Source organism: Carcharodon carcharias, chromosome 16 (assembly GCF_017639515.1).
Source record: "Carcharodon carcharias isolate sCarCar2 chromosome 16, sCarCar2.pri, whole genome shotgun sequence".
Lineage (NCBI taxonomy): Eukaryota > Metazoa > Chordata > Chondrichthyes > Lamniformes > Lamnidae > Carcharodon > Carcharodon carcharias.
The window spans coordinates 13,488,565-13,498,948 of NC_054482.1; the positions used below are offsets into that span (position 1 = coordinate 13,488,565).

Consider the following 10,384-nt stretch of genomic DNA (forward strand, 5'->3'; position numbering starts at 1 on the left):
CATCACACTTCCATGCCCACTCCCATCACACTTCCATGCCCACTCCCATCACACTTCCATGCCCTCTTGGTCTCCCCAAATAGAAAGCGATTAAATCAGTCTCAAATAACGTCCTCTGAGGGGAGAAATACAGAGTTACTTAATTAAGGCAGACAGGAGCAGGAAAGAATAAAAAAAGCTGAAAGGGTGAGAGTGTACTCATTCATGTGTTTCACCCACTCCGAGGTGAGGGAAAGAGATGGGAAATCATGTAATGCACCACCTGCCGGGGGAGGCAGTAGAACCAATTTTCAATGTATTGCATCTGTTTCAGTTAGGGAGTGGGTGAATAGGCAGCGGCCTGCCATTGCAGAACCTGTAGGAAGCACCCAGCCCACTGGCCTGGGACAAAACTGAAGGTATCTATCCCATGTGTCTGTTCCACACATGGGGCAGTCAGGTGGTGCTAGCAATGAACTGTGGGTGTGGAAGTAGGGGAAGGGGTGGGGAGGTGGGTGGGTGCAGTATATCGCTGTTCACTTCTGATAGTTTGCCTCACTAGTAGGACTCCGGTATCCATCTTCAATTCGTGCATCTCATGTAACATCTTGCCTGTGTTCATTCAGCTTTGAAGATGATAGAAGAATAAAAATATTTTCTTTAAAATAAGGGTAACGGGTTAAAAGACCACTCCTTTATCCTTCCTGCTTTTCACGGAATAATGGACATTTACGAAACTCAATCCCCGATGCATCATGAAAAATCACAATATATTTAACTAAAAATGGAATGTGATTCACTGGCTTAAGTGCTTTTCCCTCCCTGTAAAAACAATGAAAAAAAACAAATCCTTCTGCCCTACCACAAATACACTCCTGAGGTTATCTATTAGTAATAATTTAAAATCAGGAGCGAGTGTAAGGTTTTAAAATGGCAATTGACTTGTATCTAAATACTCTGGTCTAATTAATTTCTGTGTTCTTGCTTCAAATAACCTTGAGATGTTTTACTACATTTAGGATGCTTTTTAAAATGCACAGTTGTTGTTGTGGCTTCACCTGAAGACCACCAGACCTGACTCACCATGTGCAGTGTCATGGGACCTCAACTAATATGTTTCAAAGATCTGAGAAAATATTGATTGTTCTTGCCTTGAAACAATATTTTTTTTAAAAAGTTATAATTACACTATTTTGCTCCTGTTTGTGACCAAGGTTATTTCTTGTTCATGTTGAGGACTATATCATTTGAGATTTGTGAGTGAGCTTCCATGGTAGTCAACCACCGGTAAGCACACTGCAGGGTGGTAGTGCGTTTGTTGATCTCAAAGAGTGCCAGTAGAAAGAAAAGCTAGTGAAAATGTTCACTGTCCAGTGACACATGGTGGAAAATGGGTGTACACTGAGTGAGGAAATGAGATGAGCTTGGCTGTGACATTAGCCATCAACTTGCTAGACATTCATAGCAAGAATGCACACTGCATTGAAGGCTGCCAGCACCTTGGAACAGTCCCTCACCATGAGGTCATAGCCTGCAGGGAACCAGGGTTTGAATATTCAAGGCAAAGTCAGATATTTTTTAAGTCGTGTATCTCTCTGTGTCTCTTTCTCTTTATAAGGTATGTCAGCTCCCAAAGGCACACTATTCAAGTTGATTACATACCCTACATGGATGAATTAGCAGAGCAGATTGGTGTGAAGCCCAACATGAAGCAGCTCCTCTTCAGTGATCCACAGTTGGCATTTCAGGTCTTTTTTGGTCCCTGTTCACCGTACCAGTTTCGACTGACTGGGCCCGGAAAATGGCCAAAAGCTCGAGAGACCATCTTCACACAGTGGGAGCGCATCATCAAACCAACCAAAACGCGTGTGCTCACTAAGAATCAGCAAGAAGCTTCTTTGTCAATGCTGCTGAAACTCATGGCTTTGTTAGTTGCTCTTGGTGCTGTTTATCTGTTTCTCTAATTAGTCAGAAGGTTTTCCTCAGGAGTTTTTCTCAATCAATTAATGTTAGAGATTCACATTCTGATTGTTTTTAATCATAGCATTGATTACCTCTCATGTGATGTATTTGATTCCTGTGGAATTTGTTCCTGAAGACTCAGTGCCTTGAATGAATCAGGTTTTACATCTGGTTCAGCTGTTGTTTTTGATTTAAGGAACATTTCGCCAAGAAGCAGCATGCCAACTGTGGGTGCTTTACTTTAATGAACAACATGTTCCATGTGGTGTTAATAATTGCTAATTTACAAACTGCATGTCCTTTTTATTCATGAGCTACAACATGCAGTGCATTCAGCTGAGGTGTTTTAAAAAATGGAAAATTAGAAATCATTTTTGAAAATGCTCTGGGAACTAGATTTTTCTATTGCAACACTTTGTGCAGGATGATGAGGATAGCCATTTGGCTGAGGTACTGCTGGGTGCTTGTGAACCTGTGCTCCAGCTGACATTTCAGGAGTGGAAGGGTGGGGAAAGTAATAGTAATTTTTACACACTAAAGGATAAAGATTTACACGTTTCTTTAAAAAAAATGTTATACTTAATTCCAGAGGAAGAAATAAAACACGCATCCCACAGATCCTCAACTTGGTTCAGTTGGTAACAATTGCAACCCTCTTCAAAAGATTAGAGCTCACAATCTAAACATATACCCCAGTGTAGGACTAGAGGAAATCCACTCCCTGGGCTGAATTTTACAGGGACATGTTGCTCTCACCACCCCGGCGCCCCCTGCCCTCCCAGCCACTCTAATTGGCTGGCAGCAGAGTAGTCTCAGCAGCACCAGAACTCAATAGTAGCAGCTGCAAGGACTACAAGCCGTACCAAGGAGAAGATCCATGGCGACCAGACTTAAGAGGTAAGTTTAGGGTTCTTGGTCAGGGAGGGATTCAGGGATCCTAGGGAGAGGGTGCAGGGTTGGGTGGGGGGGGGGAAGTGGGGTGGCGGTGATTTGGAGACCGGGGTGGGGGGGGGGGGGGTGCGTGCAGGGGCAGTCACAAAGGAGGTAACCCCCCCCCCCTGCCTTTTCACCTGAGGTGGTTAAGTAACAGGCTGACCTCCTTCGTTCTGCCTTCCCAAGCTGCACATATTATTGCGGTGGGGCAGGAGCAGGCCCTTAACGGTCCGTTAATTGGCCAGTTAAGAGCCTCAATTGGTGTAAGGGTGGGTGGGTTGGCTGTTGTCTTGCTCACCCACTGTATTATGTGGTAAGTTGAGGGGGGGGGTGGGGGAGACGATGGGCTTGCCACCCATTCCATCTTACGTGCCCCCTCTCCACACTCCTGCCAATTCAGCGGTTTGGGGGGGGTGGGGGGGCGGCGGTGGCCATAAAATCCACACCCCCTTTCTGGTAATTTAGCTGGATGCTGAAAGTCTCTCAAAAGGAGTAGAATCCTTCTGGTGTCTTGGCCAACATTCCTCCCTCAACTAAACCACCTAAAAAAAGAAACAACTTTTTCCCTCAGTCTTCTACTTGTGGGATGCTGCTATGTGCAGATTGGCTTTGTGTTTGCCTACATACTAATTCCTTGTATGTGAAATGTTGAGACAGTTCTAAAAGATTTTTAGCTGATGATGTTCAGATATGCAATTATTTAAAGCCTGCAGCTGTTTAGGTTCTATTTTGAAGTAAATCAATGGGTGATGTTTGTGCGGGGAATACAACTGACATTTTCCTTTGTGTAATTATGGTACATGCAGATTGTTATAATTAGTAGCTTTCTTTCATCGTCTTTGATTTCACTGAGGATTTGACTGGTGGTTTATCCAGTGAAATCCACAGCCATGGGGATGAACTGAGCAGTTTACCAGGAACATGATGCAACAAATTATTGGATATAGGTATAGAACCAGCAAATCTTCAACAAAACTGTAACTGATAGCATAATGCTAATTAAATTCCTATTTGATCCCAAATTATACATGTCTCAAAAGCTTAGTTCTTTGAAACAATCGGAATAATGAGCAAGTAAATTAATTGCACCATCTGTTGAGTTCCGATAGTTTTTTCCAAATGGCTCCTCATGTTTTGTAATATAAACTGAAACCCGGAAGGGCTGTGGATCTATTTTATATTAATGATGTGAGTGTTATAACCAAGTCATTTACAGGTGGAAAGTTTTTTAAATATGAACATATGAAATAGGAACAGGAGTAGGCCATTCAGCCCATCGAGCCTGCTGCACCGATCATGGCTGATCTGTTTGTGTTTCAAATTCTACATTCCCACCTACACTGGCATCTCAGGAATGAAAATGATCAAGTGTGGCAATTTGCTTTACTACTTTAATAGTTGTCTGTTAATGCTCCTCTGAAGGGACTAGGGAGGTTTTTACTATGCCACAGGTGCTATATGAATGCAAGTTTCTGACGGTTTTGAGGCCTTTGCGTTCCTGCTGCTGCCACCTCTCGATTCCTCTAATCTGAGTGGGATTGGGTGTACAACTGGCTTCTTTGGATTTTTTTCAAAGAAATATCAATTCCCCGTGATCCAGCTCTTTAGGCAGTTGGTGTTGCTGAACAGCAGGTCATAGTGGGCCATCTCAAAATGAATGCATCGTGTGCATTGCCAAAGATTGTGGCTTTGACCTGCATGATGTTAAGGCAGGGGTTATTCGCAATACTGAACACTGACACCATAGAAGCCACACTCTGTATGAGAGTCACTCCTGTGTTGAGAAGGATGAAGGGCAAAGCATATCCCATTGATTAGAGAATTTATCACGGTGAAAACACCAAGCTTGCAGTAAAATCACAGAATCATACAGTGCAGAGAGACAATTTGACCCATTGCTCCTGTGCCAGCTCTTTTGAAGGAGCTTTCCAATTAATCTGATTCCCCTGCTCTTTCATACGGTAAGCTATTCCTTTTCAAGTACATATCCAACTTCCTTTCAAAATGTACTAATGAATCTGCTTCCATTACTTTTTCAGGCAGTGTATTCCAAATCATAATAACTGACTGCATTAAAAAATCTCCTCATCTCCACTCAGATTCTCTTGCCAGCTGAACACAGGTAAAATGAGATGCCAGTAATCATTGAGCACACCCCTGAACAGTTAAAGTTGCACTTCAGATACCTGGATGGCTCTTAAGGGAATTCTACAGTAGTTTTAAATCTACTAGATGCTGAAAATCTCATCATGGGAACACACTAGAGCAGCCTGAAGAGTGGTGGCAGGAATAGCTCCCATTCCTGGTTGACAAAGCACTAGACTGAAGATCTAAAGGTCCCTAGTTCAAACGTGGGTTTCAGCAGCTCGTGTTTGTTTACATCCCAGAAGCAGTTTTAAATCAGGAAATGGAAAGGAGGGAGGAACTCAGGAAAATTACGATCACCAGAGAAGTGGTACTGAGTAAGTTGTTGGAACTGCGGGCTGACAAGTAGCCGGGTCCTGATGGACTTCAACCTAAGGTCTTAAAAGAAGTAGCTGGTGAGATAGTTGATGCATTGGGGGGTTTTAATTTTCTGAAACTCCCAAGATTCTGCAATTCCATTAGATTGGAAGATGGCAAATGTAACTCCATGGGCTGAATTTTATGTCCTGCAGGTGGGTGCACATCTGACCCGATTGGGTGTAAAATCGCGTGAGAAGGCGTCAGGTGAGCGCCCCAACGTCACCGAGTAGTCTCGTGATATTTTGCTCGGCTGGCATGCGCAAAAGTTGGAAGCATGTGCCCGCCGACAATTAAGAGGGCAATTAAGTCCATTAACAGCGCAATTGTCTTCGATTGGAAAGAACATTGGTTAGGCCACACTTGGAATATTGCATGCAATTCTGGTCGCCACATTACCAGAAGGATATGGAGGCGTTGGAGAGGGTGCAGAGGAGGTTTACCAGGATGCTGCCTGGTCTGGAGGTTATTAGCTATGAGGAGAGGTTGGAGAAACTCAGACTGTTCTCACTAGAGCGATGGAGATTGAGGGGCAACTTGATAGATGTTTACAAAATTATGAGTGGCATGGACAGAGTAGATAGAAGCTTTTTCCCAGGGTGGAAGAGTCAATTACTAGGGGACATAGATCTAAGGTGAGAGGAGAATACTATAAAGGTGATGTGCGGGGCAAGTTTTTTACGCAGAGGGTAGTGAGTGTCTGGAATTTGCTGCCAGAGGAGGTAGTGGAAGCAGGTACGATAGTGGTGTTTAGGAGGCAGCTTGACAAATACATGAATAGGATGGGAATAGAGGGATATGGACTCCGAAAGTGCAAAATGTTTTAGTTGATGGGCAATATGATCGGCGCAGGCTTGGAGGGCTGAAGAGCCTGTTCCTGTGCTGTACTTTTCTTTGTTCTTTGTTGATTTATCATGGCCCATCCCACCTTGCGGTCGGCTGACGGGCAAGTTGGCCAGGTGGCCTTTACATTTTTCATCAAACCTCATCCAAAGGCAGGATGATATTTCTGTTATGAAATATAATAAAAATAAATACGTGGACAGCATTTTTATCAGCCATATTTTCAGGTGATTGTGATGCATGGACATTTTTTTGCAGCTTTTCAAACCTTTATTTGAGCATTTTCAGGTCTGCCTTCGGGGAGCTCTCTCACAGCTCTCACCTGTGCCCGTGGAAACGTTACCACCCGCCTTCTCCCCCACCCACCCCTCCCCGCTCCCAAGCAGCACTGAGCTTTTCAGCGTGCGTTTCACACTGGCTGGCCGTTAATTGGCCAGCCAGCGTGAAATTGCCATCAGGGGCCCGTTGCCTGACCACTTCTTGGCCTGCCGATTGCACGTGCATTTTACCAAAAGTAAAATGCAGGCCCATTATTCAAAAAGGAAAGGAGACAGAAAGTGGGAAACTACAAGCCAGTTAACTTAGCTTCTAATATTTTCCCTATGACAGATGTTATTATTAAAGAAGCTATGGCAGGGCACTTGGATATGTTCAAAGTCATCAGGCAGAGTCAACATGGTTCTGTGAAAGGGAAATCATGTTTAACCAACTTATTGGAGTACTTTGAGGAAGTAACATGTGCGGTGGATGTATTGTACTTAGATTTCCAGAAGGCACTTGATAAAGTGCCACATTAAAAGTTATTGCGGAAAATAAAGACTCATGGTATAGACGGTAATATATTGACATTGCTAGAAGATTGGCTGGCAAATAGGAAGCCGAGAGTAAGCATAAATGGGTCTTTTCAAGTTGGCAAGATGTAACGAGTGGTGTGCCAAAGGGATCAGTGCTGGGACCTCAACTGTTGACAATTTATATAAATGACTTGGATGAAGGGATAGATGAGATGGTTGACAAGTTTTTCTGATGACACCCAGGTAGCGAACTAATTTGTGAAGAGGACATTAGGAGATTACAAAAAGATATAGATAGGTCAAGTGATTGGGCAAGGATCTGGCAAATGGATTATAATGAGGGAAAATGTGAAATTGTCCACTTTGGCAGGAAGAATAAAAGAGGCATATCTAAATGGTGAGAGATTGCAGAGCTCTGAAATGCAGAGGGATCTGGGTGCCCTAGTGCATGAATCACAAAAGGCTAGTATGCAGGTACAGGAAGTCATTAGAAAAGTTCATAGAATGTTAGCATTTATTGTGAGGGGAGTTGAATACAAAGATAGGGAGGTTATGTTTCAATATACAGAATATTAGTGAGACCACATCTGAAGTACTGTGCACAGTGATGGTCACTTTGTTTAAGGAAGGATGTAAATGCATTGGAAACAGTTCAGAGAAGGTTTACAGACTAATACCTGGATGGGCAGGTTGTATTATGAGGAAAGGTTGGACCAGACTAGGCTTGTCTTTACTGGGGTTTAGAAGAGTAAGAGGTGACTTGATTGAAACATATATGATACTGAGGGGACTTGACAGGGTGGATGCGGAGAAGATGTTTCCTCTTGTGGGTGAATATAGAACTAGGGGTCACTGTTTAAAAAGAAGGGGTCGCCCATTTAAAGTGGAGATAAGGTGAAATTTTTTCACTCAGAGGGTTGAGAGTCTTTGGAACTCTCTTCCTGAAAAGCCGGTGGAAGCAGAGTCTGAATATTTTTAAGGCAGAGGTGGATAGATTCTTGGTAAGCAAGGGGGTGACAGGTTATCAGGGGTAGGCAGGATGTAAATTTAAGGTTACTACCAGATCAGCCATGATCTTGTTAAATGGCAGTGCAGGCTGGAGGGTCCAAGTGGTCTACTCGTATGTACAAATGTAACCCCAATATTTAAGAAAGGAGGGAGAGAAAATGGGGAACTACAGACCTGTTAGCCTGACATCAGTAGTAGGGAAAATGCCAAAATCTATTATAAAGGATGTGATAACTGGACACTTAGAAAATAATGGTAGGATTGGGCAGAGTCGGCACGGATTTATGAAAGGGAAACCATGTTTCATAAAACTGCTGTAGTTTTTTGAGGATATAAGTAGCAGAATAGATAAGGGAGAACCAGTGGATACAGTGTATTTGGATTTTCAGAAAGCTTTCAGTAAGGTCTCACACAAGAGGTTAGTAAACAAAATTCGAGCACATGGGATTGGGATAATATACTGGCATGGATTGAGAGTTGGCTAACAGGCAGGAAACAGAGAGCAGGAATAAACGGTTCAATCTCAGGGTGACGGGCTGTGACTAGTGGGGTACCGCAAGGAACAGTGCTTAGGCCCCAGCTGTTCAAAATCTATATCAATGATTTGGATGTGGGGACCTTATATAGTATTTCCAAGATAAAAGCAAAATACTGCAGATGCTGGAAATCTGAAACAAAAACAGACAATGCTGGAAAAACTCAGCAAGTCTGGCAGCGTCTGCGGAAAGAGAAACAGAGGTAACATTTTGAATCTGTATGACTTCTTCAGAGCCGAAGAGAAGCTCTGAAGAAGAGTCGTATGGACTCGAAATGTTAACTCTGTTTCTTGCTCCACAGATGCTGCCAGACCTGCTGAGTTGTTGCATAATATTTCCAAGTTTGTTGATGACACAAAGCTAGGTGGGAATGTGAGTTGCGAGGAGGATACAAAGAGGCTTCAGGGGGATTTCAACGGGCTATGTGAGTGGGCAAGGACATAGCAGATGGAATATAATGTGGAAAAATGTGAAGTTATCCACTTTGGTATGAAAAACAGAAATGCAGAGTAATTCTTAAGTGGTGAGAGATTGGGAAGTGTTGATGTACGAAGGGACCTGGGTGTCCTTGTCTATGAGTCACTGAAAGTCAACATGCAGGTGCAGCAAGCAATTAGGAAGACAAATGTTGGTCTTTGTTGCAAAAGGATTTGAGTGCAGAGCTAGAAATAGATGTCTTGTTGCAATTGTATTGTGTCGTGGTGAAATCACACCTGGAGTATTGTATACAGTTTTGGTCTCCTTATCTATGAAAGGATATACATGCCATAGAGGGAGTGCAACAAAGGTTCACCAGACTGATTCCTGGGATGGTGAGATTGGCCTATGAGGAGCGATGGAGGAGACTGGACATATATTCTCCAGAGTTCAAAAGAAAAAGAGGTGATATAATTGAAACATACAAAATTCTCACTGAGCTCGACAGGGCAGATGCAGGTTGTTTCCCTGGCTGGGGGTTCCAGAACCAGGGGCACAGACTCAGAATAAAGGGTTTAGAACACTTAGAACTAAGATGAGGAGGATTTTTTTCACTCAGAGAGTGGTGAATCTTTGGAATTCTCTACCCCAGAGGGCACTGGAGGTCCAGTCATTGAGTATGTTCAAGACAGAGATCGATAGGTTTCCATGAGGGAAATGGGGATAGTGCAGGAAAACCGCATTGAGGTGGAAGATCAGCCTTGATCTAATTCAATGGAGAAGCAGGCTCAAGGGGCCAAATGGCCTACTGCCGCTCCTATTCCCTAGGTCCCTACTAAGGAACCTAAAGGCTTTGTTTACGAGAGCATTTGGTGAGCTATCATTCAGGTTGCTTCCTCTCAACTTGCAAACACATGATAACAAGGGCTTTAGAGGACTCGAAACGACAACTCTTTTCTTCTCCGCCGATGCTGCCAGACCTGCTGAGTTGTTCCAGGTAATTCTGTTTTTGTTTTGGCTTTAGATTTTACTTTGCTGCCAGTAAACAAATGAGAGAATAGGATGACAAAGAGGAGCAGCAGAAAGTTGTGACAATCGCTGAGCTGCTGACAATTCTACTTCTCCAGCAGTCTCTGTAGCTCTCTTGGATTCACAGGGTTTTCCCTTGTGTGCATATGCTACGTGAGTCAGGAGATGCCACTGCCAGTGTATGTGCTTTCTCTTTTGGGCTGTTTTCTTTTCATACTAGTATGCAACATCCCATGTCATCGATAAAAGCACATTCTGTTAAATACCTTAAATCTTCCAAACAACACCCAAATAATCACGCCCCTGCCACCTAGAAATTCATGTAGAATACGTTTTACACATAGCTTCCCTGTGGCTACATCATTGGAAAGGTGTCTGTCT

At 43.3% G+C, this 10,384-nt stretch overlaps 1 protein-coding gene across 2 annotated transcripts in view; it reads left to right on the plus strand.

Moving 5' to 3' along the window:
* LOC121289233 (flavin-containing monooxygenase 5-like) overlaps positions 1 to 2,892 on the plus strand; it is a 40,532-nt gene extending 37,640 nt beyond the window's left edge. For both annotated transcript variants that reach the window (XM_041208458.1, XM_041208459.1), the window contains exon 9: positions 1,598 to 2,892. In XM_041208458.1, coding sequence (XP_041064392.1) covers positions 1,598 to 1,943 — 346 coding nt within the window. In that variant the 3' untranslated portion in view covers positions 1,944 to 2,892. The remainder of the gene's footprint in view (positions 1 to 1,597) is intronic.
* Positions 2,893 to 10,384: the final 7,492 nt, after the last annotated feature.